This window comes from Scyliorhinus canicula, chromosome 13, assembly GCF_902713615.1.
Source record: "Scyliorhinus canicula chromosome 13, sScyCan1.1, whole genome shotgun sequence".
Classification (NCBI taxonomy): Eukaryota; Metazoa; Chordata; class Chondrichthyes; order Carcharhiniformes; family Scyliorhinidae; genus Scyliorhinus; species Scyliorhinus canicula.
This window is the reverse complement of record NC_052158.1, coordinates 158,065,955-158,086,797: the sequence shown is the minus strand read 5'-3', so window position 1 is coordinate 158,086,797 and position 20,843 is coordinate 158,065,955. Positions and strand designations below refer to the sequence as shown.

At 47.8% G+C, this 20,843-nt stretch overlaps 1 protein-coding gene across 1 annotated transcript in view; it reads right to left on the bottom strand.

Moving 5' to 3' along the window:
- Window positions 1–20,843, bottom strand: part of LOC119976172 (probable cationic amino acid transporter) — a 103,679-nt gene that overhangs the window by 40,341 nt on the left and 42,495 nt on the right. The window contains exons 3-4 of the mRNA XM_038816448.1: window positions 5,195–5,431; window positions 3,118–3,335 (exon numbers count right to left, since the gene is read on the bottom strand). Coding sequence (XP_038672376.1) covers window positions 3,118–3,335; window positions 5,195–5,431 — 455 coding nt within the window. The remainder of the gene's footprint in view (window positions 1–3,117; window positions 3,336–5,194; window positions 5,432–20,843) is intronic.

The window sequence follows — 20,843 nt, the reverse complement described above, 5'->3', positions numbered from 1 at the left end:
TGTCAGAGTAACGGCGTTCCCATGGACCGGGAAGTTCAGTGTGACCGGCGTTCCCATGGACCGGGAAGCTCAGAGTGATCAGCGTTCCCATGGACCGGGAAGTTCAGAGTGACCGGCGTTCCCATGGACCGGGAAGTTCAGAGTGGCCTACATCTGCTCCTATGTCTTATGACACATGATACCCAGAAGAGGAGAGGTAAAAGTCTCAACAAGAGCAACAATGGAACAGACTATTGGACTGCTGAAGATGAGGTTGCGCTGCCATGATCTCTCAGGTGGAGCACTGTAGTATGTGGTCCAGATAGTTTTCAGGATCATGGTGGCCTCCTGTGCCCTACACAACTCCATACAGCTAACAGATGAGGAATTTCCAAACAGGGAGATGGACCTCAAAATGAGGAAGAAGGGAAAGAACCTGATGATGCTGGGGTGTGGCCAGAGCTGTAGATATCAGTGTGATAGAGGAACCCACCAGACCTCCCTGTGACACCCTCATTCAAATCCAGTTCCAACAAGAGTGCAGCCCTGAAAGATCTCTTCATCCTCAATAAACATCACGGTGGAAGCGGCAGCAAATCCAGCACTGTCCTTCCAGACCAACCAACATTCCGGACTCCTGGCTCCGAGAATGGAAAATGGTGCAGGCCCTTGGCATGAGCAAGCCCCTATGTGTGGTTTTATTAAAGCCTCACACACTTCGATTTGGAGGGAAACTGCACATGACTCAGTGACATACGCTCCAAATGCTGGCAATATCGTGCTGATAACTCTGTGCAATCAGCTGAAATAGACTGGCTCAGCTGTAGACGTTATTTAGACAGTCACATCTGATGGATGATAGAGGGATGAACACGACATCCTAGCTTATCACAGCCAGGTCCAAACCTTCAAACTACAAAACAGAAGTCTGCGCACGTCAAGAGACTCGGTGATGATGCTCTGTCCAAGGCCAGAGGTCAGACAACAGATGGAATGGGATTCTAACGACCCCCAACCGTGTGTTCCTCAACATCGCATTGTTCACTGGCGGCGAGATACTCTCTTCCCGATGCTTATCGATGAGATTTCCTATTGAAGATACCCCATAACGGCAGAATCCTGCAGGTGGGGGTTTGCTGCCAGTGGGAATAAATAATCCCAACAACAGAATTCCTACCATTGTGCTTCCATTACCCACTTCACCTGTTATTGATCGTCAGTAAAGTGCCATGCCCTTCAATCCATCCCTCAGTTGGTACAGCTCCCAGCATCACTATGTTTGAACACACCTGAATAAAGTGATCCAAACCGTATATTTACATATGATCTATAATATCCATAGATTGAATAGATTCCTCCCACTTTATTGGCCTGAAAATATCCCAGCACTATGCCTTGCTGCACTATCCCTTGCATCCACAGCTGAGGTGGAGTGCAGGAGGTTTTTGACCCCTTTCCTGCTCTGTAGCAGTTTCGCTTCTTGACTCCAGGACTCCTGATCTCTGCTGTGACCTCTGCTCAGGTACCATGATCACGCTGGAGGACCTCCTGCTACCATCATTGAGAAACAGGGCCTGTTTCTGAATGGCCAGGCGGAGAACTTGCAGGAAGGCACTGCCAAGCTGTGGGTGGGGGAGGGGGGGGGGGGGGGGGGGGTCACACACTTTCTGCTCCGACACACCTTCCCAGAATAACAAGTGTCGCAATGTTATCCTGATGTTAACCAACCATCCCACTTACGAGCAGAAATCCTGCCTACTTCCAATCCTGCCAGTAGGGAACTTGAGGCGACAATAACATTCTAGCCTACATTCCTGGAATGGCAGACTTTTACATTATACCTTTAAAAATTCCATGGGCGGAATTCACCAATAATGGGGCTATGTCCCCACGCCGGCGTGAAAAGCGGCGCCAACCACTCCAGCATCAACAGTCCCCGGTAATGGGGGATTGCTCCCCTTTCTAGGGGGCTAGGTCGGCGTTGGAGTGGTCCCTGCAGCTCCAGCCAGCGCGGAACGGCCCGCGTGATTCCACGCATGCGCGGGGCTCCCTTCCCCGCGCCGGCCCCCGGGCAATATGGCGGAGCCCTACAGGGGCCCAGCGCGGAGGAAGACAGGCCCCCACGGAACCAGCCCGCCCGCCGATTGGTAGGCCCCGATCGTGGGCCAGGCCACTGTGGGGGCCTCACCACGGAGTTGGATGCCCCCGCCACCCCTCCAGGACATCCCCCGCAGACACACCTTCCAGGTCCCGCCGTGTGGGACCTGAGTAACCCACGGCGGAGGAACTCGGCGGCCACTCGGCTTGTCGGGGTCCGGAGAATCGCCGGGGGGGTCTGCTTTCAACAGCGGGAATCTCGCGGGCGCCCAAGAATCAGCGGGGGTGAATCAGGAAGCCACCGTCGCGGCGGCGGCCCATTCTCGCTTCGCCCCAGGATTCTCCAACCCAGCGCGGGGTCGGAGAATCCCGGCCCACATATTTTGAAAATGACCAAACATATTTTGAAAAATGTGTCTGTCCTATAGCTTCTACGTTAACCCGACATATAAGCTCCAACCTTTTTAGAATTGTCGATAAATGTGGAAAGAATGAAGGATAATCAGTGCTTTTTACTTCCTGGCTTGCTGCCTGTGAGAATTCTGCAATGTCATTGGCTGTTTATGCTGCATGACACTGTTGCTGGACACTGGAGATCCCCAGAGGCTGGAATTGAATTAATTTCAGGGAAGGTAAATTGATGCGACAGATTACTAGATTTTTGTGGGCAGATTTTATTGAGGTTTTTGTTGGGCATGATTACTTTGCTGCTGAACACTAAATCTGAGCCAATATAAATACATCCTTGTATAAATAATAGTGATTAAGAAAGGCAACATTTACTCACCAAGCCATCAGTGGGGGTGCTGATTCTAGAAAATGTTTTGGGGATGAAATCAGCCTTTACTGGTCGCAGAACCAGGAGATGGTATATCTTGTTTCACCTTGGACCCAGAGATACTTTCCCGTTGACTTTGATGGAAAGGAAAATGATTGTGGTTCAAATAGGATGGTCAATTCACTCTTAACCATTTCTGCTCCTGGTAAAGACTAATTCCATCCCCATTACGTCCAAATAGGATTGACCATCAGTGAACTCACCCCAGACCATCCGAAAGGTAGAAACCTCCCTTCATCCCAATTGGAGCTGTTGATGAAGAAGAGGCCTGAGAACATGATGAAGACCCAGGCAGCCAAGTTGATGATGTTCAGCACGTTGTTGAACCCCACAGAGTTTTTCACCCCCAGGGACACGATGGCTGTCACAATGACAGCGATGAACAGTGCCAGGAGGTCAGGATAGGACTCTTCCCCTTTCCCTGTACAAATAGAAAGCAAGGCCACTCAGTCGCAAGTGTTACCTTAAAGACCAACAAGCTGCCATTTCAACTGGCCCAAATCAATTTGTCTTTCAGCGAGGCTTGGGGCTCGACAAGGCCAAAACTAATTTCGTAGGAAACACATTCCACTGAAACCGGATGATAGTGCAGTGAATGGTTTACTCGGGGACTAGAGTTCAAATCTATTTCACCCAAATATGTCTCTCCTGCTACAAAACTCCAACGTTAAATGAACAAACTTAGTGCTTGGAGTTCTCCCTAACAGGTATGGGTCCAAATCACTAATAGGAACACTATTCCAATTTAACTCAAACACAGCCAGAGTGAAAATAGTAAAAGGCAATAGGGGCGTTGTTCTCTGATTGGAGGTAACGTATACGGTGGGGCAATGGGGGAAGTGTCAAGGAAATCCGTCCAATATCCAACCTGAGATCTTTAAGGGGGAGCAAAGAGATAGCTATAGCTAATTGGACAAAGTGTTCAACCAAGGTTGTATCTAAACTCTGGGGTGTTTATTAAAAATCCTATAGGACTATTGAAAATAAAGGTGTGGGAGTCTCCATGGATGTCCTGGTCAATATTCATCCCTCAACTAATATCACTAAAGTAAATTACATGATGCTGTTTCTCACTGGCATTTATGAGAACTTTGTGTCTCCAAATTGGCTGCCACATTTCCAACAATACAACGGTAACTGCACTTCAAAAAAATACTTATTTAGTTGTGACAGGCTTTCTGGCATCTGATCAGGAAAGCTGTGATATGAATGAGGTTCTTTGCTCCAGAAAGGTGAACACCAAGGGGTGAGCTGATAGAGGTCTTTAAATTTGGGAAAAGGTTTGAGTGTGTAGACAGAGAGAAGGTATTTCCACATGTTGGGCATTCAAAACTGACAGGCCATCAATAGACAGTCACTAAAAATGAAAATTGAAATGAAAATCGCTTATTGTCACGAGTAGGCTTCAATGAAGTTACTGTGAAAAGCCCCTAGTCGCCACATTCCGGCGCCTGTCCGGGGAGGCTGGTACGGGAATCGAACCATGCTGCTGGCTTGCTTGGTCTGCTTTAAAAGCCAGCGATTTAGCGTGGTGAGCTAAACCAGCCCCGAAGAAATCCAAAAAGGAATTTAGGAGGAAGTTGCTTCCCCAGAGTTTGGTAGGAATGTTACCAGTGGGAGTAGTTCAGGTGAATAGCACAGATACATTCATAGAATAGAATTTACAGTGCAGTAGGAGGGCATTCGGCCCATCGAGTCTGCACTGGCTCTTGGAAAGAGCACCCTGCCCAAGGTCAACACCTCAACCCTATCCCCATAACCCAGTAACCCCACCCAACATTAAGGGCAATTTTGGACACTAAGGGCAATTTATCATAGCCAATCCATCTAACCTGCACATCTTTGGACTGTGGGAGGAAACCGGAGCACCCGGAGGAAACCCACGCACACACAGGGAGGATGTGCAGACTCCGCACAGACAGTGACCCAAGCCGGGAATCGAACCTGGGACCCTGGAGCTGTGAAGCAATTGTGCTATCCACAATGCTACCATGCTGCCCATTGAGGGGGAAGCTGGATAAAGGAATTGAGGAATATGCCAATAAGGTGAGATACTAGATGCCGGTGGAAGCTCAAGTGGAATAAAACTGGACTTGTTAGGTTGACTGACCCTTTTCTGTGTCGTATGTTCATAAAATGATGTGCAAGTTCTTGTAAGCAAACAGTTTAAAATTAAATTCACAGAAAACTAATGCCAAGGATCATAGAACCAGTGCTTCCATCAAAGTCAAGAACAAACACTTTTTATTGCTTACTCCAGCTGTGATTGTACTGACCTACCTAGTCCATTTAAAGTGCCAACATAGTCCACTATCCAGTGGCTGATGGTGTGGTTGGCCAACGAGTCAAACATGCTGCTCAGAGCACTGGCACCAGCTGCTGTGCCAATCAGATACTCCAGAATCAGGTTCCACCCAATGAAAAATGCCACAAACTCCCCCACCGTCACGTAACTGTAGGTGTAGGCCGAGCCGGTAGTTTTCGGCACTCGCACTCCAAACTCAGCATAGCAGACACCTGGAAGAGAAAAGAGCAAATACTTTCATAAAATGGCAGAGTTGTCGACATTTCTGCAACCTTCAAATTAAATGTAAGACTGAAAGAAGAAAGATGCAAAAAGTTGATTCAAAGCTGCTCCATCTATTGACTATGTCCCAACTTCCCTATCCTGAATTCCATAAAGCCATTTAATCCCCTCCTATTGCCTATGTGCACTCGACCCAGCCTCTACCCACCCATTTAATCTGCCGAGATTTCATCCCCACAACTCAAAGGGGCAGCACGGTAGCATGGTGGTTAGCATAAATGCTTCACAGCTCCAGGGTCCCAGGTCCCAGGTTCGATTCCCGGCCGGGTCACTGTCTGTGCGGAGTCTGCACGTCCTCCCTGTGTGTGCGTGGGTTTCCTCCGGGTGCTCCGGTTTCCTCCCACAGTCTAAAGATGTGCGGGTTAGGTGGATTGGCCATGCTAAATTGCCCGTAGTGTCCTAAAAAGTAAGGTTAAGGGGGGGGTTGTTGGGTTACGGGTATAGGGTGGATACGTGGGTTTGAGTAGGGTGATTATTGCTCGGCACAACTTCGAGGGCCGAAGGGCCTGTTCTGTGCTGTACTGTTCTATGTTCTATGTTCTATGTGCAGATTAGGTGGATTGGCCACGCTAAATTGCCCCTTAATTGGAAAAAAATAATTGGGTAATCTAAATCTTTTTTAAAACTCAGCTTTAAAAAGACTAATTGACCCAGCCTCCACTGCTCTCTGGGGTAAAGAATTCCAAAACCCACCAACTCTCTGTGAGAAAAACATTCTCCTCATCTCCATCTGAAATAGGAGACCCTTACTTATAGTCTCTCCCACAGGGAGAATCTTTCTCTCCGCATCCAGCCTGTCACAGTCCCCTCAGGATCTTATATGTTTCAGTAAGATCACCTCTCAATCTTCCAAACTCCAATGGATACAGGCCTCACCTTTCTAATCTTTCCTCGGAAGTTACCCCTTCATCCTGGGCATCACCTGAATGAACCTTCTCTGAACTGCTTTGAATGCTATTGTACCCTTTCTCAAGTAAGGAGATGAAAACTGTACACAGTGATCCAGATGTGGTCTCAAATATTCCATTCCCCTTGCAATAAATTACAATCCTCCATTTGCCTTCCTAACTGCTTGCTGCAGCTGCATACTAATCTCTTGTGATTCACGTACCGGTGGACCCAAATTTCTCTGTCCCTCAGTTCTGCAAGCTTTTTCCATTCAACTGTATTTCTATTTTTCTCTTCTTCCTGCCAAAGTGGACGAGTTCACCCTTTCCCATATTATCCCCCATATGTCAGCTCACTAAATCTATCAAAATCCCTTTGTAAACCTTGGGGCGGAATTCTCCAATTTTGAGAGTGGTGACGGACGGCTCCTTTGGCACCTGTCCCACTGACCAGAATGTCGGCATCCCGCATCAGATTCTGCGCTTGGAGTCTTATTAATTATGTACAGGCGAGTTCCCCTCCGACTAGTCTGGTGGGCCAGCAGCTGATTCGCCTCCTGATCCATTCAAAGGTCCCGCCGCCATACTTCAACACCAGTCATATCACTCTCTTCAGCCCAGCTGCCTTCAACAGACCTTGCTGGATGTCAGCAACCCAGAGGGAAAAGGCTAGCAGCCTCAAGAAGAAATCTGCTCCTTGATTAAGCCGCCTTCCCCTGGAGTCCCAATTTACCTCTACCTATTGCCTCTGGATTCTTCATCTATCCTCTTCCTGTAAACAATGTGGTGTCCCCTTTGACTCCTTCTTTCTGAGCTTTATATATTGGCTTGTCAGGGTCCAGCTTCCCTCCCCTCGGTCTTCCCTCTGCCTTCGATTGTTCGTCTTCTTCATCCACCTCCTTGTTCCTCTGTGGGCCACCATGAACCCACACCCTACACCCCTTCCTCGCACGGCCTTCTGTCCACATTGGTCCCTCCTTTTTGGCAGACCAACCCCACGAAACCCCCTCACCTCGCGCTCCACCCTTGGTCGAACTTCAGAGCGTTGTTGCAGTGGCAGCATGAGTGGCTCAGCACAGTGTTGCCCAGACAGACACTGCTGTGTGACACCAGGGGGGAGGGGGTGGAAACCCCTGCACTCCCCAACCCCAGATGCAGTACTGCTCTGAGACGGCTACACAGGAGGGTGCATGGATTCAGCAGCACGGTGCTGTCCAAGAAGACCAGCTTGGTTTGGAGCTAGAGGGAAGGAACCAGCCTGCCCCAGCAGAGTGGTGGACACTGCATTGGGAACATGCAGCACTATGCCAGGAAGTTGTTGGATTCATCTCATAGTCTCTTGTCAGCTGAAGGCTGCCTGGTGGATGCCGGCCTTTAGCTGATGTGCTTTCCCGCTGACGTGACACAGGATTGAATGTTCCGACAGGAAACCGGCACCGCCAGGTTATAAATTGAAACACAATTAGGTTTATTAATGACAGTAACTATAATTAAATATGCAGCAAATACAACAGATTAAATTTCTCTAAATCCTGACCCCCCCCTCCCACTTAAACTCACCCCACCCTCTGCACACACAAGAAAGACAGGCACAGAGGGGAGAAGAGGGGTGTAGAATAATCATTAAAGTAAAAAGATAAGAGTCTTTGTTGGAGATTGTTGTTTCTAGCAGACCTTCCTTCAATTTAGGCTTTCAGATCGAGATTTCTGATTCCAGCCTGGAACGGTTTTCACTGTAGATTCGTTCAGGTCTCCGCAGTTTCAGAAATACAGCAGCTTCTCTGGAGGGAACACCAGGGAGAGAGAGAGAGAGAGAGAGAGAGAGCAGCTCATTCCTCTGAGTGACTTCCCTGGCTCTCCGACAATCAGCCCACTCAGACAGCACCCAATCACCGCCTGTTACTGGGCAGAATGCGACCTTTCGGCCAATACATTGGGTACCAGCCAACCAATCGAACCGATCTCTCGGGTGCCAATAAAATCTGAGTTCTAATGTTCAAAAGTTAGTAAGTGTTCTGCTTTGTGACGTTTGAGTTTCTTTCTTCCCCGGTCGACGTAAATATATATGTAGATGTCCATAAAGCATCCATGAAACAAAATGATGTAGCCAAAAATAGAAAGGGGAAATAAGGGTATTAGCAGGAAGGGCCCTTACACCCCTTAAGTCTTCCTCTCAGTTAATTTGCTGTGTGCCTTTGTGTCGACAGTAAATTTAGCATCCATAAATTCAGTCCCTTCATCCAATTCTTCTGTATGGATTGTAAATTTGTTGAGCTCCAGGTAATCACCAGGAGCTCTTGTTTTGCATAATACCTTTGATCTTGCACCTTAATGAAGGCCACATCTACAGATTTACCTTTATCCACAATACTTGTTACTTACTCAAATTTATTTATTTATTTAGTGAATGCCTAGTCCCTAAGCCAAGCAGTTTCTTCCAGTCCTGCTTTGTTGGGTTCAGATAGGCTATCCTTGAATCTGGGGGGGGGGGGGGGGCGCACCACGGTGGCACAGTGGTTAGCATTACTGCCTACGGCGCTGAGGACCCGGGTTCGAATCCCGGCCCTGGGTCACTGTCCCTGTGGAGTTTGCATATTCTCCCCGTGTCTGTGTGTGTTTCACCCCCCCCCCCCCCCCCCCCCCCACCCCCCAACCCACAAAGATGTGCAGGGTAGGTGAATTGGCCAGGTTACAAATTGCCCCTTAATTGGAAAAAATAATTGGGTGCTCTAAATTTATAAAAAAATAAAATTAAAATAATAAATTTTAAAAATCCCTGAGCTGTGGATTGGACATTCTTCTGTGATGTGGTGGATAGATTTCTCTCCCACAGGCACATGGACGTTGACACTCATGCTCCATCTGTCAGTGGTCCTGACCGTTCCTGATCTTAAGATCTGCGCTCCAAGGTTTGACTGCAGCTTGTCCTTCCAGTTTGCTTTCTGGAAGCTCCATCATATCTTCTTGGGGCTGGTGACTGCTGGAAGGAGCAGAGGATGATGTTGGCTGTGCTGGGTTATCTAAGAAAAGGCTCAGTTTAGGGCAGGGTGGCATGGAATCATAGAATCATTTAATCCCTACAGTGCATGGTGAAGGAGGCCTTTCGGCCCATCGAGTCTGCACCAGGCCTTGGAAAGAGCACCCTACTTATGCCCACACCTCCACCCTAACCCCATAACCCAGTAACCTTACTGAACCTTTTCGACACCAAGGGGCAATTTATCATGGCCAATCCACCTAACCTGCACATCTTTGGACTATGGGAGGAAACCGGAGCATCCGGAGGACACCCACGCAGACACAGGGAGAACGTGCAGACTCCGCACAGACAGTGACCCCAGCCAGGAATCGAACCTGGGACCCTGGACCTGTGAAGCCACCATTTGGCCACCGTGCCACTGTATTAAGAGAACTGGCCCAACACAGCCTGGGAGAGTAATCCCTACACCATCTGGTTGAATGGTACGTTTCATTGTTTGAGGTCATGCTTAAGTCTCAGGTCAAACAATCTCCTTTATTGTACCTTACCAGGTTCTGCCACCTCATCCAAAATGGTCTGGGGGCTGGGGCAATAGCTGGAGGTCTTTCTCCTCTTTTTAATGTTGGTGGCTTGAATAGGGATTCTATGATTCTCTGACTAGGTAGGCAGCTACACTATAGATCGCTCACAGTCATTGTCAATATGTAATCAATGTAAACTAGATGGAGCTCACAAGCTTGTTGGGGGAGCTTGATCTGGCCTTCCGCTCAGGGGCAATCTCTGGTCATCGCCAGCTACCTTTGCCGCCTGCTCCTCATGGGAGAAGAGCACCCTCAGCTATGGGATACGCCCTCTGCTCTTCTTTACTCTAATAATCTTTATTGCCACAAGTAGGCTGCAATGAAGTTACTGTGAAAATCCCCTAGTCGCCACACTCCGGCACCTGTTCAGGTACACAGAGGGAGAATTCTGAATGTCAAAATTACCCAACAGCACATCTTTTGGCATTTGTGGGAGGAAACCGGAGCACCCGGAGGAAACCCACGCAGACACGGGGAGAACGTGCAGACTCCCCACAGACAGTGATCCGGCTGGGAACTGAACCTGGGACCCTGGAGCTGTGAGGCAACAGTGCTAACCACTGTGCTTCCCTGCCGCCCATGCTCTCTCCCTTCAATTAGAGACAATCTTGTCCTGCATGAAGGCAGATAGATTGTGAACACGACAGATAAAAGAGCAGTTCAGAAGCATGCATGCCAGCTCTCTGTGCTGAGCCCTCCCAGGAAGGGATTAAGATGCCTTTTCTGCGGGATTGTATATGACATGTTATGTGATGTTAAAGTGGCTGGCAGTAACATCATTGCACTGTTAATGTAAGCCTACTTGTGACACTAAAAAAGGTTATTATAATTGTTATTACATTCAGTGCTGATGTCCCATCTGTTGCTAGTGTGTGCTCCAACCCTCAAACTGTCTGATGCTTGTTTGAGAGGGTGAGTTTGAAATTAGGAGAAGGTTCACTTACCCTGGCAGAGTGTATCAGATCATTCATTCACTTCCAGGCAGGATGCTCTTTTATTGTTGCCCATGGGCACTCACCTCCTGACGTCCTCCTCCTGGGCCAGAGTAGCCAGGTAGGGGGACCTCTTGCCCACATCCCAAGGGAAGAGGGCCGCCCACCTTTGCTGAACTGCCTGGAGGAGAATCCCCAGTGAGGCCTCGCTGAACCGTGGAACAGAGGGTGTTGCACGTTTGGTCAGCACGTTAATATAGACGTTCAGCTCACTCCTGGCCTGCAGCGAGTGCGGCGTTTTAATGTGGGGCAGGATCATGACATGGCCGGTGAATCCCTGCACACCCCATCACGAGGTTCAATGAGCTCCTTGCTGGTATATAATTAAGGAGCGGGAAAGCAGAAAATCAGAGGCTCAAACCCACCACGCCACCCAGCAGGAATCACGCAGACTTTCCCACCTGCCACCTAACTTAGTCTCCAGAATGAAAAATACCACCTGAAGTCTTTTGTAGTGAAAACCAGGACGGAGGCATAAATATGCAATGTGATTGTTCATTCAGCAAGATAACAATTATTCACCGTGTAACTGTATGGCATCACTATTTATTTCAGCAGGGCAAGGATTACTTGATTACTATGAAGTTGCAGTTTGCTCAGTAGGGTGAAGATTACTGACTGCATAGGAAATTGATATTTAGTGCCTGGAACCTGGCTAATTACTGTGTAACTGTACGGTTGTTTAATGCATCAGATCTTATTATGCATTATGTAACCATATCGAATTCCTGTTTATTCAGAAGGGTAAGGATAATTCCCTGTCCAAATGCTCTTGGACCTGTTCCGAAAAAATCTTCAGTTCAAGAGAGTAAGCAAATAGTAAAATCCTTCAGAAGGAGAAATTAGACTCCAGGCCGGTGAAGCTGACTGCATGGCGCTATTTAGTTTCATTTAATTAGGCAGAATGGTCAATAAAAAGGCTTTGTGCAAATCAAGCGAATTCCACCAAGACGGGTAATGGGGCTTGTCTTTCTCTTTCTGTGTTTCTATTTGGAACAGGATGGGATAGGTGGATGGTTTTAATCTCTGAAGATTGCGTCACTGATGTTTGGGCAGATGAACTCTTTTACTCTGAGCTATATTGGGCATCAACATTTAGTCCCGAGGGTGTTGTAGCAACAGAACTGTGTCAGCCACAGCCACACGTGTGTGTGGAATTAGATGCACTCAGGGGGAAGCACTGATTCCGTACTTTGGATTCAGTGTCAGAAACTAAAATCTGTATTTTAAGACATTCAGGAGGCAGTGTAGATGCATTATCAAACCCCCTCGATATTGGAGAAAGCCCGCTCACCTGTTGAGGAAAGCCACATGACTGAACGAGGTTAGCTGTTAACCTAATTTTGACTGACACCCCCTTTTTGTCAGATGTGGTGAGTTCAGGTCGGGGCCTTCATGTATGCCTGTAGAAACACCTTCACCACATGGGATTGAAGCAGTTCAAGAGCCTATCACCGGCACGGTAACACAGTGGTTAGCACTGTAGCTTCACAGCTCCAGGGTCCCAGGTTCGATTCCTGGCTTGGGTCACTGTCTGCGCGGCGTCTGCATGTTCTCCCCGTGTCTGCGTGGGTTTCCTCCGGGTACTCTGGTTTCCTCCCGCAATCCAAAGACGTGCAGGTTAGGTGGATTGGTCATGATAAATTACCCTTAGTGTCCAAAAAAGGTAGGTGGGGTTACTGGGTAACGGGGATAGGGTGGAGGCATGGGTTTAAGCTTAAGTGTGATGCTCTTTCCAGCGGCCGGTGCAGACCCAATGGGCCGAATGGCCTCCTTCTGCACTGTAAATTCTATGATTTTCAAGGGGCAACTGGGGACGGGCAATGAAAGCCAACTTTGCCAATGTCACTCACATCGTGAAGAGTGATAAAGAAGAATGAAATTGCGGGGTCCGCCTCCCTCAATCTCCTCATCCTAAACTGGGCAAAACTCTTCCCCCAATACTTTGTAATTGTCTTGAGTTTGTAAAGACTTGCGAATAGTTTTAGGATGCATAACCCAATCCTAAAATATTACCCGCAACTATCTCTGCTCACCATAAATAGTGAACACATCTGGAGCAGGTTCGAAAGGGATGTTAGTACTCATCAAAATTTTGGAAAGGAGGGTAAACCCGATGGGGCGATACTAGCACTATCCTCCAGTGTGAAACAAAACTTGGTCAATGCCAGGGTGGCATCTGCGAGGATCTTCCTGTTACCTCAGACAAGTAACCGGTGGTCATTCCTTCTCAGGGTCTGAGTCTCATCAAATGAGTGTTCCATGACTGCTGCCATGATGCAACTTGTTTGCTTTAAATGCTTGTTTTGACACTCAGTTCATTGAAGTGAATACTAAATGAATACTTTTTGTCAGTATTCACTCAGGAAAAAGATAATATTGTGGAGGAGAATGCTGAGACCCAGGCTATTAGAATAGATGGCATTGAGGTGAGTAGGGAAGAAGTGTTGGCAATTCTGGACAAGGTGAAAATAGATAAGTCCCCGGGGCCTGATGGGATTTATCCTAGGATTCTCTGGGAAGCCAGGGAAGAGATTGCTGAGCCTTTGGCTTTGATTTTTAGGTCATCATTGGCTACAGGAATAGTGCCAGAGGACTGGAGGATAGCAAATGTGGTCCCTTTGTTCAAGAAGGGGAGTAGAGATAACCCCGGTAACTATAGGCCGGTGAGCCTAACATCTGTGGTGGGTAAAGTCTTGGAGAGGATTATAAAAGATACGATTTATAATCATCTAGATAGGAATAATATGATTAGGGATAGTCAGCATGGTTTTGTGAAGGGTAGGTCATGCCTCACAAATCTTATCGAGTTCTTTGAGAAGGTGACTGAACAGGTGGACGAGGGTAAAGCAGTTGATGTGGTGTATATGGATTTCAGTAAAGCGTTTGATAAGGTTCCCCACGGTCGGCTATTGCAGAAAATACGGAGGCTGGGGATTGAGGGTGATTTAGAGATGTGGATCAGAAATTGGCTAGTTGAAAGAAGACAGAGAGTGGTGGTTGATGGGAAATGTTCAGAATGGAGTTCAGTTACGAGTGGCGTACCACAAGGATCTGTTCTGGGGCCGTTGCTGTTTGTCATTTTTATAAATGACCTAGAGGAGGGAGCAGAAGGATGGGTAAGTAAATTTGCAGACGACACTAAAGTCGGTGGAGTTGTAGACAGTGCGGAAGGATGTTGCAGGTTACAGAGGGACATAGATAAGCTGCAGAGCTGGGCTGAGAGGTGGCAAATGGAGTTTAATGTGGAGAAGTGTGAGGTGATTCACTTTGGAAAGAATAACAGGAATGCGGAATATTTGGCTAATGGTAAAATTCTTGGTAGTGTGGATGAGCAGAGGGATCTCGGTGTCCATGTACATAGATCCCTGAAAGTTGCCACCCAGGTTGATAGGGTTGTGAAGAAGGCCTATGGTGTGATGGCCTTTATTGGTAGAGGGATTGAGTTCCGGAGCCATGAGGTCATGTTGCAGTTGTACAAAACTCTAGTACGGCCGCATTTGGAGTATTGCGTACAGTTCTGGTCGCCCCATTATAGGAAGGACGTAGAAGCTTTGGAACGGGTGCAGAGGAGATTTACCAGGATGTTGCCTGGTATGGAGGGAAAATCTTATGAGGAAAGGCTGATGGACTTGAGGTTGTTTTCGTTAGAGAGAAGAAGGTTAAGAGGTGACCTAATAGAGGCATACAAAATGATCAGAGGGTTAGATAGGGTGGACAGCGAGAGCCTTCTCCCGCGGATGGAGGTGGATATCACGAGGGGACATAGCCTTAAATTGAAGGGTAATAGATATAGGACAGAGGTCAGAGGTGGGTTTTTTACGCAAAGAGTGGTGAGGCCGTGGAATGCCCTACCTGCAACAGTAGTGAACTCGCCAACATTGAGGGCATTTAAAAGTTTATTGGATAAGCATATGGATGATAAGGGCATAGTGTAGGTTAGATGGCCTTTAGTTTTTTTTTCCATGTCGGTGCAACATTGAGGGCCGAAGGGCCTGTACTGCGCTGTATCGTTCTATGTTCTATGTTCTAAGTGAATCCATATGTTATTGATACCGGAGTTTTTATGTTATGTTTCAAGCTGCAGGTGCCAATAGAATAAACCCACTGGATTGTTGAGTGAGCGTCAGACTGGAATGCAGCAGGTACTAGTGACAACCTGAACCCCAGCCCTCTGCTATCCCATTTTACAAAGAATTACAGAGAATTCACAAGAACAGACCAATTGACCCAACCGGTTTATGCCAGTCCTTCTGCTCGATAAGAACCTCCTCTCACCTCTTTCCATCCCACCTCAGCAGCATATTCTTCTATCCATTGCTCCTTCATATTCTTATCCCATTTCCCTCTAAATGTATCTACACGTGGTCATGATATGCAGACCTGCAGATAATGATATACAGACAGGCAGCTAAGGAACACAGAGAACAGGACACAACCAATGAGCAGGCAGGACATTCAGGGGTGGTATCTCACTATAAAAGGCACGAGGCTCTCACACTCCGCCTCTTTCCACTGATGAACATCTACAGAGTGAGTCAGGGTGTATGTACAGTATCACACCTCCAGCACGTGGGTAAGAGCTAGTCTGGTTCAGTCAGACAGAGTAACCACACTTAGTTAAACCCGGCCCTCTGCCTCGCCACCTCCGCACTCCAGTCCTGGAAGATCCGCACCTCCGTGTTCTCCCACTTGCTGCTCCGCTCCTTCTTGGCCCACCGGAGCACACACTCACGACCCATGAATCGATGAAACCTCACCAACACCGCCCGCGGCGGCTCGTTCGGCTTGGGCCTCCTAGCCAGAATTCTGTGGGCCCCCTCTAACTCCAGGGGCCCCTGGAAGGACCCAGCCCCCATCAGCGAGTTTAACATAATCACCACATAGGCCGCTAGATCCGACCCCTCCAGCCCCTCCGTGAGGCCCAGGATCCGTAAATTCTTCCTCCTCGACCGGTTGTCCAGCTCCTCGAACCGCTCCTGCCATCTTTTATGGAGCGCCTCGTGCATCTCCACCTTCCCCGCCACGGCCACGACCTCATCCTCCCTTTCGGAGGCCTGCTGCTGCAGCTCCCGGATCGCAGCCCCCTGGGCTGTCTGGGTCTCCATCAGTTCCCTGTTGGTTACCTTCAGGGACTCCAGCAGCTCCAACTTCAGCTCCTGGAAGCAGCGCAGCAGAATCGCCTGCTGCTCCTGCGCCCACTGCCTCAGCTCCTCGAGGCCTTCGCCGGCCGCCATTTTATCTTCCTGCCCCCGTTTTTTCAGAGGTGCTTTCCTCGGTTTTTTCTCTGCCCCACTCCTGGTCCGGACCATGGGACCGTTGGGGTCGACCCCTGTCCTCTTCCCCCGTTGGGATTTGCCATTACAGCTCTGTTGGGGGCCCTGAAAAGAGCCCCAAAGTCCGTTCTCCGCGGGAGCCACCGAATGTGCGGCTTAACTGCTCATTGCCGCCACCGGAAGTGAGTACCACACTTAGGTTAGCAGAGAGTCGAACTCCTAGAGAACTGTGCTAACTGTGCTACTGGTTCAATAAATAAGATTGAACTAACTTCAAGGTCTGGAGTATCTTTTGGTTAAAGCTGCATCCAGTTGCAGCCTGTGTTATCCCAGAGTACATAGAACATAAAACATAGAACATAGAAAAATACAGCACAGAACAGGCCCTTTGGCCCACGATGTTGTGCCGACCTTTTGTCCTAGATTAAGAACAAATTAATCTACACCCCATCATTCTACCGTAATCCATGCCAATGATACCGTAGTCTATCCAATAGCCGCTTCAAGGTCCCTAATGTTTCTGGCTCAACTACTTCCACAGGCAGTGCATTCCATGCCCCCACTACTCTCTGGGTAAAGAACTTACCTTTGAAATCCCCCCTATATCTTCCACCATGCACCTTAAATTTATATCCCCTTGTGATGGTTTGTTCCACCCGGGGAAAAAGTCTCTGTCTATCTATTCCTCTGATCATCTTATAAACCTCTTATCAAGTCGCCCTCATCCTTCTCTGTTTTAATGAGAAAAGGCCTAGCACCCTCAACTTTTTCCTCGTAAGGCCTACTCTCCATTCCAGGCAACATCCTGGTAAATCTCCTTTGAGTACATAACACAACACACTATTCACCTCCCTGTGATTGTGAGTTCCACATTCTCACTACTCTCTGGTTAGAGGTGTTTTTTTTTCTGAAATCCCTGTTAGATTCATTTGTCTGTGTCTTATATTTATGACAACTAGTTTTGGTTTCTCCCACATCTTCTCTGTGTCTACCCAACTGAACCCCTTCATAATTCTGCCTCTCAGTCTTCTCTTTTCTAGTGAAAAGAGCCCCATTTGAACGGTTGGATATCAAATGACTGTCGAGTCACTCCCTTAGCTCTAACAGGCACGATACATAATGAAGGAGTGCTTGCTAGCGGCAAATCACTCCATCATGCAGCGCTGTCATGCATCATCCACAGAGCACAGAAATTCTTCCAAAAGCAAGAAGGTGTTAGGCACCTGCCTTGAGCTTTTGGCAAGCAGAAAGCTTGCTGTCGTTCATTTGAAATACAAGTTACCCTGCAGAACATTCAGCGAAAGGGGAAGTCAGTCAATTTTGCCACTTGACTCCATAAAACAGCATGTGACATGTCAATTTTTTGGAAGTTTCAAAAGTGAAATTGTCGGTATCGTGGCGGTAAACTCTGTGACAGACATTGGAAAAATTGTCGAAGAAAATTTAATGTGTGGCGCAATCTTGGATTTAGCAGAAGAAAAACACAGAAACTAAAACAAAAAAGTCAGGAACATGACCAAATGGGGGAGGGTAAAAGTAATTTGAGTTGGAGGAATAATCTGCCGCTGCACTGCACATTTGATGCAATTCCATTCTGTTGTGTTTGCCAACTCCTTGTTCTCATTCACTCCCAACAGGGGTGGCATGGTGGCACAGTGGTTAGCACTGCTGCCTCACAGCGCCAGGGACCCGAGTAGAATTCTGACCTCGGGCGACTGTCTAAGTGGGGTTTTAACTTTCTCTCCCGTGTCTGCGTGGGTTTCCTCCGGGTGCTCCGGTTTCCTCCCACAGTCCAAAGATGTGCAGGATTGGCCATGCTAATATTGCCCAAAAGGATAGGTGGGGTTAACGGGGTGGGGCAAGGGATTGGGCATAGGCAGGGTGCTCTATCGGAGCAAGGCCTGGTGCAGACTCGATGGACCGAATGGCCTCCTTCTACACTGCAGAGATTCTATGATATCCCAATTATTGATCTAGTTTATCTAATCTACTGTTTTTGACTGAGGTCTCTACCCTCCAACTAACTTTCCCATAAATAAAAAATCACAAATTAATCTCCCATACCCTTGTCAGAACCATTATCGAACTTGAGTTTTTTGCATCATTTTCTATCCTATCTTATGACTGAACTATTAATTTGTCTGATTTCTGGGGCAGTGCATTGATCCGTCACCTTGCTTCTTCTGTGCTCTGTTAACCCAGATGCCTGCTCACATCTCACTGTCATGTTTTAAACCATTAAGAAGTTTGAAATTTCACATTTATTTATCTTATAGGAACCTTGAAAATTCCAATGAAGAAAGATGTCCATTTTGAAAACGTCATTCACGGCCTAACGGGACTTTCACTGACATAATGTAAGAAACAGCCAAATTTCCACACAGCAAGCCCCCACACAGCAAGCCCCCACCTAGCAAGCCCCCACACAGCAAGCCCCCACACAGCAAGCCCCCACACAGCAAGCCCCCACCTAGCAAGCCCCCACACAGCAAGCCCCCACACAGCAAGCCCCCACACAGCAAGCCCCCACCTAGCAAGCCCCCACACAGCAAGCCCCCACACAGCAAGCCCCCACACAGCAAGCCCCCACACAGCAAGCCCCCCCAAACAGCCATGTGACAATGACCAGACCCTCTCCCTCTGTTTATGTGTGTTGATTGATGGACAAATATTCATCCAAGAATCAAGGAGGACATCCCAGTTCTTCGTTGAAATATTGACCTGATAGATGTCTCTAAGAGGGCATATTGGAGCTCAGAGTGGTGCCTCGTCCGAAAGTAGGCATGCCCAACAGCGCAGCACTCCCTCAGCACTGCACTGTCAATCTTGATATTTGTGCTCACGTCTTTATGTGTAACTTCTGGCCCAGCAGTGAGAATGCAGCCCACAGAGCTATTGCTGCCACTTCAATGAATGGTAGAACCCTAAAGAGTATTGACAGTCAGAGATATCTAGGTGTACAGGTCCACAGGTCACTGAAAGGGGCAACACAGGTGGAGAAGGTAGTCAAGAAGCCATACGGCATGCTTGCCTTCATTGGCCGGGGCAATGAGTATAAGAATTGGAAAGTCATGTTGCAGCTGTACAGAACCTTAGTTAGGCCACACTTGGAGTATAGTGTTCAATTCTGGTCGTCACACTACCAGAAGGATGTGGAGGCTTTAGAGAGGGTGCAGAATAGATTTACCAGGATGTTGCCTGGTATGGAGGGCATTAGCTATGAGGAGAGGTTGAATAAACTCGGTTTGTTCTCACTGGAACTGGAGGTTGAGGGGCGACCTGATAGAGGTCTACAAAATTATGAGGGGCATAGTCAGAATGGATCGTCAGAGGCTTTTCCCCAGGGTAGAGGGGTCAATTACTAGGGGGCATAGGTTTAAGGTGCGAGGGGCAAGGTTTAGAGTAGATGTACGAGGCAAGTTTTTTACACAGAGGGTAGTGGGTGCCTGGAACTCGCTGCCGGAGGAGGTGGTGGAAGCAGGGACGATAGTGACATTTAAGGGGCATCTTGACAAATACATGAATAGGATGGGAATAGAGGGACCCAGGAAGTGTAGAAGATTGTAGTTTAGTCAGGCAGCATGGTCGGCACGGGCTTGGAGGGCCGAAGGGCCTGTTCCTGTGCTGTACTTTTCTTTGTTCTTTGTACATTCAATATATACTAGAATATGTCTGTTCAAAAATGAACAGGAAGAGGACTAATTTGCAGAGTTGGGAAAAAGACAGAGTGAGGACTAAATTTAAGTGGGCATTAATTCCCCACTTCAGGACATGGCCCACTTGCGAATGGGATGCCCAATGTCACCCTTGCTGCTGGTACAATGGTGGTGGGGCGGGGCAGGTTGGTGGGTGGTGGGCAAGCCATCCAATGGATTTGACTGTGTATGTAAGATAGGCATTAATAAATCCAATAGGGAGTTCTGGATGAAATTCTTTCCCCAAAGAGTGGCGAGAATGTGGAGATCATTACCAGGGGGATTGGTTGAAGTGAATATGGGAAGCTGGATAAACACATGAGGGAAAAAGGAATAGAAGGATATTCGGAGATAAAGAGGGTGGGAGGAGTCTAGTGTGAAGCACAAATGCTAGCATTGAACACTTGGGTCGAACGATCTGTTGCTGTTCTGTGGATCCAATGTAATTCTATCTAATTTGTAATCAAACTCCCCAGAGATATTGCCCCTGCCCCTCCCACGCTTGATCAGTCTCACAGCTGGCTGTGAGCCACCAACACAAACCATCTCCTGATGGCAAAAATTGCATTAGGATCCTCAGTGCATCAAATAAATGTGATTGTAAAAATGATCACGCTTGCGTGCTCCTAAATGGACTCTCAAGTGGTTTGCTTATCAGTCCAATGAAGCCGTTCTCCTACCTTGTATTATTGATAATCTCACTGCATTTTTTTCTATTAATCTTACACATGTCATTGTGCAATTACAAGAGTGCTATTGTGCTCACTTTTCCAAATTAGATTTCTGTCTCTTTTTTAAGCAGTCACAGTGCTGCAAAGGAGTCTTGCAGCAAGAAAGAATTTAAATTCCTACAACGTCATCCTTAACCTCAGGAGCAAATTACTTCCTAGGTCATGATACGTGAATTGGGAAAGCCAATTAGTGCCCGGAA